At 41.2% G+C, this 19,903-nt stretch overlaps 1 protein-coding gene across 1 annotated transcript; it reads left to right on the top strand.

The window, feature by feature from the left end:
- The first annotated feature begins 489 nt into the window (after positions 1–489).
- Positions 490–19,496, top strand: si:dkey-12l12.1. The gene is made up of 7 exons (XM_037757204.1): positions 490–582; positions 14,447–14,739; positions 16,420–16,467; positions 18,076–18,186; positions 18,506–18,622; positions 18,878–18,952; positions 19,037–19,496. The coding sequence occupies exons 2-7, from the start codon at positions 14,617–14,619 to the stop codon at positions 19,106–19,108; spliced, it is 546 nt and encodes a 181-aa protein (XP_037613132.1). The 5' UTR covers positions 490–582; positions 14,447–14,616; the 3' UTR covers positions 19,109–19,496.
- Positions 19,497–19,903: the final 407 nt, after the last annotated feature.

The raw sequence follows: 19,903 nt of genomic DNA, 5'->3' as shown, positions 1-19,903 counted from the left end.
TCTCTATCCTTAGTCTAATTAAGGCTGCATTTCACATCAGATAGGCTTGCTGCCAGGACAACTTTTCCAAGTCATATATTCTAATTATTAGACCATTTTTCATTTACAAAAACACCTCTGTGAGTCATTACGGAGTTATGTGCTGGAAACCTGTGTGCCTCACTCATGACCCACCCTTGATCTACATAATAGTATATGTACCGAATCAGTCACAATGCTGTTGCAGTGGCAACTCTCTCTGTGTAATCTCAGGTATTTGATTCATATCACAGTTTCAACAGATAATACAAACACCAAATGTACTGCAAATATTTAAGCCCAGAGAGCACAGAGTTCATACGGACATTCACACACATGCTGTGTAAAACTCAAAGACTGGCAGAAAGATGAATTGCATCACTTTTCATTCTAATATTTGCTCTCTCTCTCTCTCCCCTCCTGCGTGTCTCTGTCAACCCATGTTCATCTCCTCATTGCCATCATCCCCAGCCTGAGGTATTTGTCCTAAACCTCAAGCAGACGCTCACACACACTGGAATGCACTGCATGGTTGCATATACATAAACTGCTAAAAGCTACAAGGTAAGGTCAGGATTCTTGTCCATTTTTCATTTCCAGACTTGTCACTTTTCTAAACCTCATCTTTTAGAGATAAGTGAGACAATATTTCAGCTAAAGAAATGTTATTCTACTGTATATACTGTTAGCTTATAGAATTAGCCTAGTGTAGATATATAAGGTCTTGGCAATAATTGTTAGAAGGTCACAGGCGGGATTATTCAAATCTTTAACTTGAGCAAATATGACTGCGTCGCTGATGTTCAGCAGTGCACTTTAAAATGAGTGTGCTTATTATGGTTCAGCGCTCATTGCTTGGAGATTGAAATAACACACGTCTGGACTGTTAAACTGCTGTTTTCATCACTTTGTCTGCAAGATGTAGTTAGAGCAGGGAAAACAAACACATTGAAATATAACCACATGGATATGCTGCTGGTGTAACACTAGAACAAATTAAGGAAAGGCTCACAATGCAGACCTTAATCAGGTGAACTATAGAGGCAGATAAGAGCAGATGTCACCATGACATGATAGATTGAGAAGCAACTTTACTGAGCATGGACACTCCCAGTACAAACCCAGTCCTCTATTGTAGGTCACTAAGTAACTCCAGTGTAGACTGAGGGGTCATTCAAGGGTTTTACGTCAGCAATCCTCTGGTCACAAGCACATTTCTGCAACCTTAAGGCAACTGCTGGTCACATACATGTTTGAGTAAAGCGTATTAAAGGCTTCATGCACCAGTAGTACCGGTGTTTATGCTCTGCTGCTGAGTCACTTGTATGACACTGCATTTACATCTACAGACCTGAGGTGAATGAAATGATCCCTTAATTTTGTGGCTTATCTGTCAACATTTTCCTATTTCCGAAAAGGCTACATACAGTTGGTGTTGTTAAACATTTCTGCCTGGGGGGATTTGTCTAGAATATGTGCATTAGCACACTTAAATAATCCCATCAAGCTCGCAGGTGGGAACAGAGGGAATATTCATGCAGTCATCCTCAGTAGCCACCGTGTGAAAATGTAATCAGCAGGTCAGAGTGGCGTGCCTTAACACGTATCAGCGAAGTGTGATAGATTTTCCGAGCCCTCAAAGCCCTAAAGTGGAATATTTAGAGTGACTAAGGAGAGCAAAGCATTCTGGTCCTTATATCCGTGTCACATGCTGGTGTTGCAGTGTTGTGTGCGCACATGTGTATGTGTGTGTGGATATTGTCTGTGGTGACATTCAGTGTTTTGGAGGCAGATTACAGCTCCACAGTCTGAATGTTGGCATTTGAGGTCCCTTTTCTCTGAGCGCTTCACTGCACACTATATGATCTCGTCCTTCAACCAAATGTCAGCCTTCAAAGCCATATAAATGAGCAATGAATCATACCTGTATGTTAGCAGCCAGTAAGATTTGATTTACGGATGTTTTGTCAGGGAAACTTGTAACAGTGATTCTTTTTTTGTATAGGCAACAATTTGTACTATTACTGTAATTTCATGCAGGCAGGAAATACTAACCACTCAAATGGGTACCCACTGGATAAGGTAATGACAAGGCATAAGCAAAGCTCAGCCACCAGGGGTCCTCCAAAATAAAACCTGCCATTTGGTTGCTCTGTGAATTATTGTCACAATTTCATGCATTGAAAGAAACAATCCATGATTTTGCTCTATTGGCCAAAAACAACTCAAATCCTAAAATATCTGGAGTCATGGCTTGTGCCATAAAAATACACATTTGGGGGTTAGTATAACCAAAGTATCCAAGGTTATTTAGGGGCACTATACAAATCACTCAACATTATAACATGTACTTCAACTACGGTATAGTGATTCTTCTAAATTTAAAAAAACAATCTATGAAAAAAAAGTGGTGAACTCGCTCTGATTCTGACAACAAATATGCACCAGATTCGACTGTTATCAGGCATTAAATAGGCGTTATAAGTCGCTATAAGGACCATAGATGTGAGTCAACAGGGGCCTACTGTGCCTACTAGGTTGTAAATTGAAAGTGAAACTTAAAAGCAACACGTTCTAACATGTAAAACTGAATGAAATGTTATGTTTTCAACACAAACAAAAAGGCTTCTTTAGGTTGAGGCGACAACACTACTGCTTTTTAGGGTTTAGGCCCCAAAAAACACTTAGGTTTAGACAACAAAAATTACAACTTCTTTAGGTTTAGGCAAAAAAAAACACTGTCTCTAACACCTGACTTCCACTTCTGTTTCTGTCATAATTACTACGGTCACTAGAGGTCGTTGTCGTGTTCTTTCATACCTTCTTTCTGTGATCTACCATGTGAATAGATGATAAAACCCACTAATGGGTGTAGTAGGCTCCTACTGACCCACATCTATGGTGTTTATAGGGACTGATAGCGCCTATTTAATGGCCTGACAACAGTCTAATCGACTGAAATATCTGATGCTTACTGCTGATAATTTAGATGGTTGAATGTTTTGCTGAGTGTTTTTAGCCCTAGAAGTATCCTGACATAACAGTCCTCTTTTAGAAAATGTGTATTCATGATATGTTCCAGTTAACTGAATTTCATCAGGTAAAAATAGCCGGTACCATCTGCTCACGAAGAAAACAATATTTACGGTACATTTTAAATTGCAGTCAGCAAGCCAGCCAGAACAATAGGTATTAGATATTATTTATAATTTTGAAAGCAAAGAGGGCTTTTCTGACACAAACGGAACAAAACTCTCAATGTGTTCAGAGATTATATTCCTGTACTTAAAACGTGGTGACGTGTCTGTGTTCATGGAGGCAGCAGGTGCGTCAGATGCACTTCCCTATGAAGACGGGCTTTTGCACCTGCGACACTCAACATTCAGTCACTCCTCAGTGATCCATGATCTATATTGACCTACATACATAAACCTGCCTGTGTCCCCACCTGGTAACACTGGTGACTCTCAGGGGGAAGCTTTTCAAGGCCGTACCACTAGACAACTGAGGTAGTACTATAGGTGTAAAACCACTTCTGACCATAGACTGTATATAAGAGGTGGACGTAGTCACCGTGACGCCACCCATTGGTTTTTGGACCGGCGTTTTGAAGCCTCGAGTTCGGCATTTTGGCCGTCGCCATCTTGGCTTTTTGCAACCAGAAGTGACACGAGAGGGTGGAGCTAAGTACAACTGAATGCTGAATAAGACATTTTCAGGTGACCAAAAAGGTTATAATTAACTTTCATGAACTGAAAACACACCGTGAAAGGGTTAAAGTTGTAAGACAAAAACACAACGCCGTGGTAGCGACCTGTCAATCACAAGGTAGCCACGCCCTAAAGCATACCCTGCTTTATGGTCTATTTTGGGACCATAATTTACTAAATGAATATCATGCTGTATTGAAGAAGACTTGAAACTAGCGATTGAGACCATAAACTCATGTTTACAATGTTTACTGAGGTAATAAATCAAGTAATAAATAATAAATCACAATAAATCATAGACTTCTATACAATCTGACTTCTTTTTGCAACCAGAGGAGTCGCCCCCTGCTGGCTGTTAGAAAGAATGCAAGTTTAAGGCACTTCTGCATTGGCTTCACTTCTCAGCCGTGGAGGTAGCCCACTGCTTCTGACAAAATTTGCCACCAATCAATAGGATTGTCTCTTTTAAACTCTACATTTGCATAATAAAAATGTTGCCAGCAAGGTGTGTCCCCCTTCAAGGATCATTTAAATGCAGCCTTCTTTTACCTTGCACAGCCGTTGTATCCTTCGAGACTCTTCGTATCCCATAATCCATTGCACACTTGCAAACTGTCTTTGGGTGATTCTTGTTACCTATAAGAAAGTCAGAAAAATAGCAGATTTAGACACATTGCTCAGATAATCCAGTCCATAAAGTGCCAACTCCCATCTTCATTGTAGTTCAAACATAATTTCCCTTCCTACCTCTCGCTGCCCTAGAGGGCAACAACATGAAAGTTCCTTAATTCACCTTTAATTTAAGATGGGCTATTCTAGAGTCTGACCTTTTACATTTAACTATGTGCGAATGCTTAATAGTGCAAAAGTAAGTGTGCTTTAATTTGAAAATCAGTTCACAGGCATGTGTTAAGACATAAAGAGCATACAGTAATTTCCATCAGCAGGGACTGACCTCTCTTGTGCATAGCATTATACATGATTACCTTGTAAACTACAAGAGGCTATAAAGCAGATGTTAACAAGCCCATAAAGCATATTCAGTTATTTCTCAATCAATGGAAAATAATTCATAATTGCTATCAAAGGACTAAAGGACGGAGATACCACAGACCTCTGGGTCAGAGTATTGATTTTGGATTAAAGCTCCTGCTTTTAATCCCTCAATAATGTGTGTGTTAAATCCTCTGCTGTCTATGTACTATAATGCCAAGATGAGCAACATATCCCCCCTCACCCCCCGCCCCCGCCCCCCACTACTGTCGGCTCATAAACATACATTTTCTCTGTGTTTGTCAGTGACGAGGTGGAGGTGAAGCCTCATGCCCACTCAGCATGACTAATTGCCCATAAGTGGACATCCCAGTGTTGGAAACAAAGCATCACAAATACCAAACAAACATAGTGAGTCACTCCATGCATTGTTCTGTTATTCACAGTGTGGAGTAAGCGGATAAAGGGTATTTAATTTTATAGGGAGAGAGGAAAAAAGAGAAGCCTTTTTTTTTTACATTTGATAAATAGATATGGCCTTTCGTAATTTTTTACATTTGATAAATGCATTTTCAGAAGGGTGGATGGGGCTTTAGTGGCGAAAGGGAGTCATAAAGTCATTTTCCCTGTTACAGCTAATAAACAAGAGCTGATTGTCCTCTGGGTTGGGTAATGAGTTAAAGCAGGAGCTGAGGAAAATCACACACATAATGGAAAACAACTGCTTTACCTCTTCGCTACGCTGTACACGACCCAGCTATGACGGTTAGTACTGGATGGAGCCAGTTTGCTCAGGTGCTGCAAAAATGCCTTTGGAGCAGATGTTCATTAAGACTGATTTGCATTTGAAGACAAACAGAAAATGCAATGCATGAACATGGTGGAAAGAAAAGTGTCCGGACGACAGGAGGTCAAATATTCCTGTGAGGAACGCTGGCATGTAGCTTTAAAGCTCCTCTGAGCATGAACATTTTCTGGCCACATCCCATTTGACTGTGTTTTTCATACAGTGCAAAGCTTTCTAAATTGGCACTCACACTTTAGGATGTTCCTTTTAGTCCCCCAGTAGCCCATAACTAATTATTTTTCCCTTCCAGTGTTTAGAAACCACAACATATTGACAGTCTGGTCAATCTCCTTCCAGACTATATTAGTCACAGCACAGAAGCCTGCTAACCCACCCCTCCTTTCCTCTGTTTATTTCACAAATGTGGATGAGTGAGAGTAAATTTGCCAGCCGCTCCACTTCCCGGACTGCTTGCCAATAGTTTTCTCCAGCCAAGTTGGCTGTTTACAAAAGAGGTGTTTTTGTTGCTAGCCACCCAGATTTAGTAACACTTGTTAACACAAACCACCGGTGAATGATCCCCTAAGCCCAGACTATGATTTCAGCAATGTATGAGTGCATTTCTGAAGAAATGATGAATTAATGAAACGCCTTCAAACTCATTTTATCTTCTAGTCCAAAAGATACATAACCACTACTTCCCACAGATCCGTTAGCTAGCTCAAAGCATGCTAGCACCAGTTTAATGGAACAAAATGCCACAAATTAAAGCTGCATTCATGAATATTTTTATATTGACAATGGATCAAATTACTATGTGCAATGTGAAAGGGGTCACTCATAGTGACAGACCAGCGGGCAAACTCCGGGTCTGAAAAGTGAAGCCAATGCAGAAGTGCCTTAAACTTGCATTCTTTCTAATTGCCCGCAGGGGGCGACTCCTCTGGTTGCAAAAATAAGTCAGATTGTATAGAAGTCTATGAGAAAATGAGCCTACTTCTCACTTGATTTATTACCTCAGTAAACATTGTAAACATCCGTTTATGGTCTCAATAGCTAGTTTCAAGTCTTCTTCAATACAGCATGATGTTCATTTAGTAAATTATGGTCCCATTTAAAGGCAAATAGACTAATAAAGCAGGGTATGCTTTAGGGCGTGGCTACCCTGTGATTGACAGGTCGCTACCACGGTGTTGTCCGGTCTGGGAGTTGACCGCGTTTTTGTCTTAGAACTTTAACCCTTTCACAATGTGCTTTCAGTTCATGGAAGGTAATTGTAACATTTTGGTCGCCAAAAAAATTCTTTTTCAGCGTTCGGTTGTACTTAGCTTCACCCGCTTGTGTCACTTCTGGTTCCACATAACCAAGACGGCAACGGCCAAATTGCGACAGCCAAAATGCCGAACTCAAAACTTCAAAATGACAGTCAACAAACCAATGGGTGACGTCACAATGACTACGTCCACTTCTTATATACATCTATGTGACAGACCCACAGAGAATTATCACCAACTCTGCAGTACTCCACAGCATTACAACTAGCATTCATCTTTAAGCAATTATTTTTGGTTTTACGGCCCTCCATTTTAACGTTTTGTTCAGTCTCAAAGCTCTAATGGCTCATGAACCTCATTTCAAGACGCAACACACAGCTGACTTCAGAAAAGACCAAGCTTTGATAGACCCACTGTACGCTATACCTGCACAGCAACAAATGGCAAAGAAACAAAATTAGTGACTAGCTGGTGAACGCAGCAGAGCATTTAGCTGATAATGAGACGTATACGTATGGTATCGCCAGATTCTTGTCAATACACAGCCCTATAACTAATATGTGAAGATTTCTACATAATAAGTGATAAAGGCAAGCATAAATAAGATTTCATTTTTTCGGACACTGAGTTTTTATACTTGAAACAAACTAGCACAGTAACGTATAAGCACATGAATAACAATAAACGTTTATAATGACTTTTTACCACATTAAAATTCTGCAAACATGATCTCCCACTCTGGGGAGCAAGTAGGTTTGTTGCTGATTATCAAGGACTCACACATTTTTAGTATGCTGACAAAGTAGCAGACAAAACGACCAAGTCCTATGTGCTAAGACATCTACAGTAACATGTGGTGTAGGACAAAAAGACACCCAATCAGTTTTAAGGCCTGTTAGTAGTCAAATAATATAATTTCAGATTCAATTTCCACATCTTCACAAAGACAAAAAGATAATTTCAGTTCATGTCTGCATCTGAACATCACATCCAGAAAAACACCATTCTTTATGGATCCATATTCACCCAATAACAATAGACTGTACTCTGGTTATGATATGCAATAATGTGTGTGTGGCAGCAGACGGAGAGAGCCGTACCGCAGCGAACACGTCAGACTGAGTCGGTCCACACCTCATCTCACACAGATACAGACATGGTCGGGTCTCTCCTCTCGTCTAAGGCTTCAACCCTCAGTGGCATTGTTTGAATCCAACTCATTGCTGCCATGGTAACCAGAGCAGAGAGAGGATGGGATATAAATGAGAGATAGTGAGAGGGCACGACCCATACTACGTCTGACACTCTCCCATGATATCGTGTTTAGTATTCTGCCTGAATGAACAATGGTCGTGGGTGTGCGGTGACAATAACCTGACAAGCCGGGATCAATTAGCACTTTACGTAAATATGCAATATCACTAATAGGGTCTTGTATCTTTTCAAAGACTCACAGTGGAAATTATAATTTGAGAGCTTCATAATCCACACACACATTTACACCAAATAGATCATGGAGAGTTATTTCTGCAATTGATTTACACATTTCCTACTCATCCGCTTCATGCGCTGATTTTCTTCATTTCCCATATACTTTTCAATGACCCCTATAGAGCAGTGGTACCCAAAATTAGGCGATGGGCAAAAGGTGACACAGGATTTGTTAATTTCCGCAGTTTTACTACATTTTTACATTTTGTTTGAGCGAAAGCTATTTGGCTTATGGCTGTTACTGGAAAAGGGAAAGCTAGCTGTCCCCCACTGGGATGCTGCATCTGCAAGGAAAAGCTAAAAAATGCTGCAATGGTGCCAAGTAAGCTTATCCAAAAAAGCCAAAAAAGCCATTCCATTAGAATGACCTGTATGGTGGCCTGCCTACAACCAGTGCTAGTTCAAATACACCAGTATCTTACTCTGAGAACAGACCTACATATTTCACTTAATATTGATGTTTGTACAAGTTACATCAGTGTCATATGTTTTGTTGGTTCAATAAGTTCTTATAACTGATCAATCATCTCATTTTTAGCTGAAAAGGTAGCATGTGTATGTGTGTAGAGGTGGGTAAGAGGGGGTGCCATGAAACCTGCGAACAACTGCCTTTAGAGAACACAACTTGTTTCTGCTTCACACAAGTTTGGAAGCTGCTGCCCTTAACTCTAGGGCTGGGCGATAACTCAATATGATAATTTATCATCTTTCAATGGAATCGTATCGTGATGTATATCAAGATATCGTGATACACAGTTACGTCGTCTAAACTGATAATAACAAGCGCATACTAGCTCAAATTTCTCTGAAAATCGGATCTAAATCAGTTAAATCAAACTGTTGTCTTAACCTGATTACTCTGTGTGCATGCATGTAAACATAGTCAGTGTATAGCTGGAAATATTTATTTTTTCTCTAGTAACATCACTTTAAATGGTTATGTTAATTTCGCAATAAAAGTTCTTAATTACATGAGAACAGTACTTTTCATTTGTCAAGTATTTAAAGGACCAGTGTGTAACAATTGGGGGGATCTATTGGCAGAAATGGAATATAATATCAATAAGTATGTTTTCTTTAGTGTATAATCACCTGAAAATAAGAGTTGTGTTTTAGTTACGTTAGAATGAGCCGTTTTTATCTACATAGGGAGCAGGTCCTCTTCACAGAGTCCGCCATGTTGCACCGCCATGTTTCTACAGTAGCCCAGAACAGACAACTCAAACAGTGTTAACTTTTCATGCTTGGGCCGGAATCAATAACGTTACTCGCTCCCGTCGCCGCCGCTCCCTCCCTCTCTCTCTCTCTTGCTTCACCATTCACTTTCCACATATACACACACTCTAAGCACTCTACTCTTACAACAACTGTCTCTAGAGGGGGCCATTTGCGTTTTTTCGCGTCATCCACCGTAGCAATCCTATACACGCTTGGCACAAGGTAGAAGTTGTTATCTGCGACCTCACTGCTAGATACCGCCAGATCCTACACACTGTTCCTTTAATTCATACAGGAGTATCCAAAAATAGGCTTTACCATGTGGTTATTTCAAATAAACTATTTATTAAACTATCAGAAAACATGGTATATCGTGATATATATCGTTATCGATATATAAAATGACCTACAGTATATCGTGATAGAAGATTTTGGCCATATCGCCCAGCCTTTGGTCTACAGCGGTTACAGGTATTTGGCAGCATTTGTTCACAACAAGAGAAAGACAACGACAATCAACAAAAAGGACCTCAAAAATTGAAGATGCGTTATGAAACTAGCTACTGCTTAACAGCAAATGTTTCAACATGCACTTGGCCTACTTTTCCCACTTTTTTAAAGATATTTGTGTGTTGACTCTCTTGAGACGGCACGTCTCCGCAGCGCCCCCAGCCACAGTGAGTTATGATTTAATTGATTATCTACAGACTAGAATGTTTTCTCTTCCTGGGCGCTTTGATGTCTAAATTGATAAGTTATGGTTATCTGTAGACGGATCTAAAGGACTGCATTTGGAATAAAGCCATATTTCATCTGTCTGGTTTGGGAAAATGAGTGCTGTGATGGCTGAGTGCCTTTTTATTCAGTGAAATTCTGTGGCGGCCATCAGATGTGAGATTAAAGACAAATACTGTCAGTAGATGATATATTTAAGATTCACTTTGAGTCAAATGGGCGCTCGTCTGTGTGCTAATGCTCAAACAGCCAAGGACACATAAACGGAAAGTGAAATGTAAGAGGCCAGGCAATAATCCCTCTTTGTTCAATGATAAACACACAAATTGCAGCACAGACGTACTGTTTTTCCTCAGCGTCGTCCTTGGCTTCCTCTGCTGTTTCCACATGAGAGGATTGAAAGCCTCGCTGCTTTTCTCTCGCTCGCACCTTTCACATTGCTGTTACTAAAGCAGCTGCATAGAAAGAGAAGAGGACAATGTGCTGTAGAGGAGTATTGATTTGTAATCAGACCTTAAAGGCAGTCCAGAGTGAAAGGGGCAGACATGAGTTTCATCCAGAGGTTACATGACCCGACATAATACACACAATGTTCAAGCCTTACCCTTCCCACACATTCTGTTCTGCCAAACACAATAGCTGCAATTCAATAACACAGAGACAAGTGTTATTTGGAGCATGACTGAGTTTGGGTTGCCAAACGGAGGCCTGTTTGGACAAATTTCCCCTCGATGCACAAGTAGGCTAATTTACTGTTGTGTCAGTGGTTCATTTCATCTGGAAGCAAATAGGCTACATATGTAGAGCTAAGGGTAGTTTTTCATTTAAAGCAACATTGTTCTATAAAGCACTGAGCTGAGATGCAACACAATTATTTTATATGTGATGGGGAGAATACATGACTTTCTCCAAATCAAAGATGGATTGTCTTTGTTTCTTTGATTGGTTTTCTTACTGTGTGTTCGGACAGAATGTGAAATACATTTTAGAGGCAACTTGACTGCATAGGCTACAAAGTAAATGGAAAGACACAACTAGAAGCAAATTCGCAGAGTAGTGCATATAGAGAGCTGAAGTCCCGCCCCTTCCGTTGGACCCCATGGGACCTTATTTAAAAAAATATTCATTAAAAAATATGAACGGTAGTCAACGGCGAGAGACAAATATTTTTTTGATCCTGTTTGAATTGCGCCATGAATAAAGACGTCACTTACGCGACTTTTACGCTATCTTGCTAGCGTTAAAAATCCACCTGCACCTCTAAAGCTCACTAACATGTAGTATGTCATTCTAGAGGTGCTGGTAGGCATATTTTTTTTACTTTTTTACCTTTATTTATTCAGGGGGAGGTTCACTGACTCACTCTTCCTCTTTTTCAGGAACATACACATTGACACAGTTACTCATTCACACCTGCCCAGTACAACCACAGTCTGTTCTGCTGGCAACTGAGCAGCTCCACTGTAGCGGCTGGGGTTAAGGGCCTTGCTCAAGGGCACCTCAAGTGCCGGTTTTCACTTTCCCACCCAGATTTATCCTGCCGGTCCGGGGGATTGAACCTACGACCTTCGATTCAATATCCAGAGTATTAATATAGCATCAAACAACTACAATATGTGCTATGTAAAGATGTAGTGGAGTAATGTTTACCTGAGCAGAGAATGAAGTCTTCTTCTGAAGCTTCTCCGTGCTTTGTGCCACACTGGCTAGCTCATGGCCGCCGCTCTGCATGTCTCTCATACGGTAGTTACAGCAGATAACACCGTCCCGACCGGCGTCGTCATCAGGGAAGCACAGTGTTGAGAGCTGTTGAGAGGCAATAGAAATGCTCCCAATTTTGCATTTAGCTCCTTTAACAGTTTTAACAGGTCAGATTAGTCATTTTAACTAAACAAATATTGTAATATACCCCTAATCCCACTATGTTAATAGTTTCCATAAAGAATATTTTCTGCCAAAGAAATAGTCCTGATGAAAAAATTGTTCACAGCGTGGTATATGGATTGTATGAGTAACAGGGACAACATCTGGAAAGACACAATCCTGTGAATATCTTTTAGCATTGCTTTCAGCGCCACAACTCAAAATCTGGGCAAATAAAACCAAAACTATCTGCATGAATAGATACAGTACCAGAAGAGTAAAGTGAGCCAAAGTTCCTCTGTAATTTGGGTGAACCAACCCTTTAACAAATAGGGCCGTAAGAGAGCCGATGTTTCAATTACATAATCCAAAACATCCATTACTTTATGAGTCATGTCTCCTAATCCAGATGTTGTTTCCTAAATCACATTTCCTGTTTTCTCTCGTCTGTCATTCTGCTGCCAGACAGCTTTGTTGCTTCTACCTCACACGCAGACACAAACACATTTCTACAAGTATTTATGTCGCAAATTACCTGTCTTCTCATCTCTGGTCAGAGCAGACAGCGAGCAATGAAAAAAAAAAAAGTTTTTTTTTTCACAAGGTCAACAGCTGCTAGTCGTAAAGGGCATCATCCCAAGACACATTGACAGCAGCTCAAAGCAGCCGCTGATGAATGACACCTCCCCATAGTGTAGCAGGGGGGGGCAAATACTGAGAGCGGTTCTGCATAGCAATTTTACACAGTGAGATGCATTAAAAAGTTACTTTAAACTTGAAAGTGTAGAGTGACTAACAGGGATTTGGGGTATGAAATAACTCTCCCTCGCTGCGATTACAGTCTCTTTACACGGCCACATTGTGGTTTGTGAGAGGTTAATGCAAACTTGTAACCTTGGTAACATGATTTCAGCATGTCTTACAAGAAGTCATCTGATGTTTTGTTAAACTTAAGTACAGACTGTGATTCCTAATAGGACTGACAGTAGTGAAATGAATTGCTTGGTCTGTCCAGTAAAATGGCGACCTTCCCATGAGATCGGGTTGGTCCACTTGGTAGAGTCCGTTTTGGATCGGCTGCCAAGTAAAGCAGTGTTTGCTGTTTTTTTTAGGTCATTTTTCACTCGTCCCTTCCTTTGTCTCCTGACTAAACATCCCTTTCATGAATTCACATCATTAGTCGTCTAGCCAGTGGTCTCGCTCAAGTTTGCAACAACAATCGAACATATCTCAGAAGAGAAAAAAAGGAGGAGATTGGGAGCTGGGGGATGAAGATGAATAACCATCGTTCATTCTCCCCACTCAAAGCTGTGACTCACTGGGAAATTGCCAGAGATGCTTTCACAATCTTTTTTTCAAGTTTGTTGAGTAAGAAGCAACATCTTTCACTGATATGCTACAGGGCAAGGAAGTGGTATATATATATATATGGGCTTGTCTTGGACAGGAAATGAAACTCATTTAATTTCCACAATTTTCACAGCAGCGCATGTTTCCAATCCTAGCGGGAGACAATTCCTCTGTGACCCAGAGCCTGAGGCTTGAAGACATTAGACCAGCAGATTCCCGTCTCTCTCGCTCCCACTCACTCACTCTTTCCATCCTGTAATACACCTTGAGACAGGGTGCCTATTCATCTATATCATGCCCCATTAGGAGATGCATTCTTTATGGTGTGCTGTTTTAAAGGCCATATAAACTCCCACAGAGGTAGGCTGTATAACCCGCTCAGCGTGCGTTCCAGGTAATGTAAAACATACTGTACAATTTAAGGAGAAAATAAAGTTTCTGTGTTCAGGTTTTTCTTCCCCAAATGATCATTTCCCTAATAGACTTGTAATGGGGTTTTTTTACGCATCTGACAATCCTTTGCCAGTGTTCAGTCAACACAAGTCTGCAAGCTGAAAGATGGATTGACGGTGTTGATAGCGGCTGTATATTCCACTGCTGAGGGAGTAATTACTGTAATTCTAAAAAAGGCTTACTGAAGTGTTTGGATCAGCGCTGAACTGCATAAACAGCCGCTGTACGTATACATTTTGAAAGCACAAGGAAAGAGATTCATCTACGCTGAGCCAGGAGACTAATTCGCTGCATAATGCAGGATTTCTTCGAGACATTACAAGAACCAAACCACCAATTTTTCATTTGTTATGTAGAGAGGTCTGACAACACAAGTTTCCTCTCTCTCTGTGCTTTCTCTGATTTACACACAGAGGCACACACACACTTTGGCAGGAGCTACAATGCAGGCATAAGTGGAAAATGTCCTCCTCTTTGAGAAGGGTTAGTGGTGCGGGGGGGGGCAGTTTTTAAAAGGGGGAGGCCCCTCATAGATGTCTGACATGTTTCTGCAGGACCGCAGGCCACTGGCTGGCGTAGAGCACAGGCTTGTGGTGGGCTGTTTGTCTGCGTGAAGCTGGCATGGCCTTCCCGTTCCCCTGCATCTGTTCCCCATTAGCAGAGCCGAGAGTATAAAGCAGGGAGCTGACAGGGGCTGGGAACACTTGGAGTTCCTGCCTGGATCATGGGGTTTACTATCTGGCTGTGCGTACTCTGCCTGCAGGCGAGCCTGCTGTCATACACCCTTGGCTGCTCGGGAGTAACACAGGGAGAGCTGTGTGTCAGCGGACAGACCGCAGACGGACAGGTAAGAGACGCACTGCTGATGGATGTGATAGTTAGGCAAGGACAGTGGTGTCCAAAGGTGTTCATTATGTATCATCTGTGTTGTTGTGACACTACAGGGGTAAGTGCAGACTGTTTGAGTCTATTAAAATGTTGTTTGCTGGACCAAACTACATAATAACTAACCCTTCTCTCAAATGAAAGTGAAAAGAATCAGCATTTTCTCCAGCAAGGATGCCACAGAGCACTTTATGTAATGCAAGCTGGCAGTGAAATGTGGAGCTGCATCTCTAAAGTTATGCTTTCAATTCTAATTTTAAGAGAATAGTGTGTTTTAAATGTTGAAAATTACAGTGAATTTACAAAATATTTGAAGAATGTCTGCGTCTTTTTGTACAAGCCACATCTCTGTTGACTCAAAGCTTAAAAATCAGTGTTTAACTCATCTGCTTCCAACATTTCCTCCATGTGATTTGCATAGATGTAATAAGGGAAATCATTTAGGATGCACCTTAACAATCAGTATAATTCATGAAAAAGAATAATGATCTTTTACAATTTAGGTTTAAATGCCCAGAAGCATACTGATTTTGCTCAGACATAGTGTGGTCAGTGTTTATGCAGTAGCTTGGGTCAAAGGAAGCCTGTAACTCTGCTGGAATGTAACTTCACTCTGACTCCTTCGGCTGTGACGATAATAGTGGTCAAGTATGTGTCAGGGTGGCAGCAGACGTGTACAGTCTAAACCCTGACCTGTGGAGACATATACTTTTTTTTTCTAACAGAAACAAAGTCTCATTGTAATGGTTTTTACAGCCACCACACCAAAAATATACCCCTCTGTGGAACAAAACCTTTCAGCTGCCTTTTTTGGGCTTTTTCATGTGGCTAGCGGCTGTTATACTTTAAACTTGTGGTCAGCATTTTTCTGTGGACGTTCCTCGTGTTCTATCCAAAGTAATCACCCTCATCTGGACAACGGGTTGGACAGCTGCGAGGGGTGAGGAGGATTTTCACCCAGACATGAAAGAGAGTTTTTCGCTGGGAATTCTGTTCCATCTGAGGGAGTTTGTGCCACATATGTGTTTTTCTACAGCAGTTATTTTGTGTTGTAATTACAGCGAGCGCAATTGTGACCTTCAAATGTGGTGGGGACTAACTAATAACCGATGGAGCATCTTTTTAAAGAGGCTGCATTTGGTTTAGTTTACTTGAGTTTTCCACAGAGGTCACTTGTGTTTCTAACGGAACACATTAAATGAGTAATTTGTGGGACTCGTCAACACATAATGTGCGCAATAGCAGAAAGCCAGATGGATTGTGGCAGGTTTTGATGGAGGCTGAATTTAGCTTAATATCCTACACACACACACACGCACAAAAAATACCCAGCCAGTAATGTGATGACTTGGGTGCTGAAGAATTATTTGTTTTGTCAAGTAATGACATAAATTGTGACACTTTTTATTAGATAGGACAATATGTCCTGGTTTGTCTGAGTCTATTTTCATACAGTGAAACTAAGGACCAGATTACTAAAAGGTCACATAATCATTAATAACAATAACACAATAATAACTAACAAAGCACAGGCCAGAATTTCAATCAGTAGCTAGTGTTATATGTACTGAATTATGCTGCAGTGTAAGAATATCAACAACATCAGTGTTGACTCTTGATCCTCTCCTCTTCCTCTCCTCAGTATGATGATCAGAAGCAGCAGAGGGCGCTACCCTTAACTGAAGAATTGGTATGTGCCACCACTTACTCCTACACTACTCCAGTCTGATTCTTTTAGTTCCTGCTCTCCAGTTCAGAGCAGGTTTTACCATGACAGAGTCTGGTGCATGGTCATAGGAACGACACAGCAGAAATATGAGAAGGGAAAAGACATCATGGTACTAGAAAGATGAGGCAGATACAAAGAAATAGAGGGGAATTAAATGGTGTGGAAAGGAGAGGTTGGTTGTGATAGAACACAAAACACAGTTATGTTTAAGGAACAGTGTGTAACATTTCAGGGGATCTATTAGCAGAAATGGAATATAATATTCACAACAAAGTTTTAGTTATTAGTGTATACAGTGTGGTGTCTTCAAATGAAAAACGTGAGCTCGTGTTTACAACATATGAAGTCGTGTATACATATGCTTAGCGTTCAAGTGGTTAAGTCGTGAGGCGTTTATATGGACTCTTCTCGTGAACACGGTAAACACAAACTGGGCCTTCTGGCGTTTTTACGCTACCTGAAGGCCACCGTAGTTCTTCGACACACTTATGAAACTGCGGTAACGTGAGCCGCAGAGTGCAAAACCGTGGTGCCATTAGCCGCCGTGTGACTTCCGTTGCTCCTAAACTAGTGTTATTATGGTAAGGATGGCCTCTGAGCGAGGTCAACGGCATTACCGCGATATTGTACTTGGCGACTCACGGTACCACAGTCTTGGAAAGGGAAGAGTGAGCGAAGGGGTACTCAGTTTGTTGCCACTAGATGCTGCCAAATCCTACACATTGTACCTTTAATCTATGCAAACTGAATAATTAGACAACTATATTTCTGATTCAAGTGGTGATGGTCATGATCATGTGATTGTGACAAAGCTATCTGACAATAGAAGCTAAACACAAGTTTCTGAAGTCCCTTACACACACTATCAATGTGTGCATGCATCCCTACAATAACATATGCATATCGCAATCATCCCTCAACTCCAAACTGAACAGCTGTTGTGCCGCAGCGACTTCTCAAATACTCCACAAAGCTCGTTCCACAATGAAAACTAAAACAATCATCAAAATGTAGGTCAACGGCAATCACTTTAAGCACTTTAAATGGCGGCGCAAATGATTGCGGGGCAAATATTTTGTAGCTAGAGTTATTTGTTTTCAACAGAATGGAAAAAGAGAAAGTTATTATCCAATACTGGAAACAATCTTTTTATTTCCACACTTCTATAACTTGGAAGGGGGAAATAAGCATCGATGGAGTCAAGGCCCTGCGGCACCATTATAAATTTACCACAAAACTCCTAATTGGCAAACTGAAACCTGTTGTTTCTCAAAGTGACAGTCCATTTATTAGGAAAACGAGTGGATCGATAGCAGTGCTTCGTTTATGTGCAGATCAATGAGAAATGCAGGAAATGGTGGAGCCACTGACAATAATCATTTTGCCGTTTCCTCCCCTTAATGTTTGAGTTTGACTGCCTAACTGTGACAAGGACAGGATGAGAAACTAAGACAATGTGCTCCACTCAGTATCCACCTCACATAAAGACTCCCACACAGGGCGACGTGCAGAAGTTGTTGTTTCCCTCTGTGGTTTGTGGATGTGGTTGTGACTGTCTCACCCTTGTAGGTTTTGTTCAGACGTAAGAGACAGTTGGAGCGGAGGGGTCCCACCCACCTGAGCCAGTCCAGCCTGCCCGGGTCTGTCTCCGTCAAAGGCTTCCCTAACACTCTCATCCAGGTAAACCGCTTCTTGTTAGTCACACCGGAGTCAGAGTGAGCAAAAGCCAAATGCGGGGGAAGATGGGGGACTGGTTTACAGCGGTGGCTGCTGCTGCCAAAAGGTCCAGTGAAGCTTTAGTCATACTGAATCATCTGTATGTGCTGAAATACAGAAATGATCCACAGAAACCACATTATTTGTTCACGGAAATTGATCACGTAATGTTCAACAATCTGGGCTGGGAATTGTGTGTTTTCCAAATTCTAATTTAGTGGCTTCTAAGAGAGAACACAGGCTGTATCAATGTACACTAATCCCTGTGTCTATGGTGTCTTAGGCTGATAGGTCCAGGCGACACTTGGCTCAAGCTGCGAATAAGAAAAAGACCAAGCGTAAATCCCGCGTCGGCTCCTTCTCCCTACTTAGCAACGACAAGACATCCACCCCCCTACAGGTGAGTCTCCATGGCAACCCCCGAGCAGAGGAACAGCTGGGGCAAAGAGGCCGGATGTGCAGGCAGAGTTATAAGGCCACCTTACTTGGTTTTATTGGATCACTTTGGTCTGTAATTTGTTCGTTGACATGGCTCATTCAGACAATGTCCTTTCACTTTTGCACTGGGGAACGTTCATCATAATCTCTTTGCTGAAATAAATTGATGTCCTCACAGGAAATGTTAAGGAACATCCCTCTTCTGTTTCACTTCCAGGTGACTAGAGTAAGAAGACAGGTGAAGGGCGAGCCACCCAAGAGGAATTCAAATTCTGGAGCTTTCTCTGTCCTGGTTAGTCATCATATTTTACTTTCCTACACACAAACATACTATATATTTGATGAATATGTACATGATGTGTTCTGTGCTCTGCAGGGAGATCCACAGAATGACGGTGAGAACGACAGACCCAAAAGAAGCATACGGAAGAGGAGTGCTGCGAAATAAAATGCTCTTTTGGCAAAGGGGTGTGCACAGTACAACTGTGTCAGAATCTTCCCCAAAAAACATGTAAACACAAACTGAAGATTGGTGTGAAAATCTGACATTTGGAAAAAGAACTTCTGTTTATTTGGTAATATTGACTTGTGTCCATTACTGTTTAAACTGTAAGCTTACTTTTATCAGCCAGTCTGCACTTACGGATACTTTTTATATACTATTTTAAGTTTCTAATATATTCCTGCATGTTATAAAATCACAAATGATCCCATATTAATATTATGCCATTTTGTTGTAACCTATTTAATCAGAGATTCCTTATGAAGATTGGGGGTATATTTTTGCAGAAATATTTCTTGTGTTGTATCATATTTCAATAAAAGTTTAGTCGAGACATATGGTGTGAGCGTCTTTAAACATTAAGCGCTTTATGCTCCACTGGAGCCCTCTCTATAAAATTGGATAATAGTTTTACACTCTGAGCTCCATTGAGAAATTGTATAACAGTAGCAGCTCAGTCTTTCCCCTCACTCTTTCCCAGAATGACACGTTACATTTCCCACTCAAGGGTCTGTGAAACTGCCTATGACGGATTCATAAAATTAAGTATCGTGGGGTTGAAACGCCGCTAAGTCCCCAATTACTGATGGCAAGTGTTACATGTATGGTGCGTGGTTGGCAAAGATGGCAGCAGGATAAACCAGCAGGAACCTCTTTTCTATAAAAGGCCCTAATTCATTTACATTACAGCAGCCAAGGGCATATAGCCTGTGTGTGTGTGTGTGTGTGTGTGTGTGTGTG

This window comes from Sebastes umbrosus, chromosome 21 (genome assembly GCF_015220745.1).
Source record: "Sebastes umbrosus isolate fSebUmb1 chromosome 21, fSebUmb1.pri, whole genome shotgun sequence".
Classification (NCBI taxonomy): Eukaryota; Metazoa; Chordata; class Actinopteri; order Perciformes; family Sebastidae; genus Sebastes; species Sebastes umbrosus.
The sequence above is the reverse complement of the archived record's forward strand: the minus strand, read 5'-3'. Positions and strand labels throughout refer to the sequence as shown.

Bases quoted from the DNA above. Each gene is read 5' to 3' on its own strand.
- si:dkey-12l12.1 (XM_037757204.1), top strand. From the start codon at position 14,617: ATGGGGTTTACTATCTGGCTGTGCGTACTCTGCCTGCAGGCGAGCCTG. The intron at 14,740-16,419 runs GTAAGAGACGCA...TCCTCTCCTCAG, and splicing joins GACAGACCGCAGACGGACAG to TATGATGATCAGAAGCAGCA. The intron at 18,623-18,877 runs GTGAGTCTCCAT...TTTCACTTCCAG, and splicing joins AGACATCCACCCCCCTACAG to GTGACTAGAGTAAGAAGACA.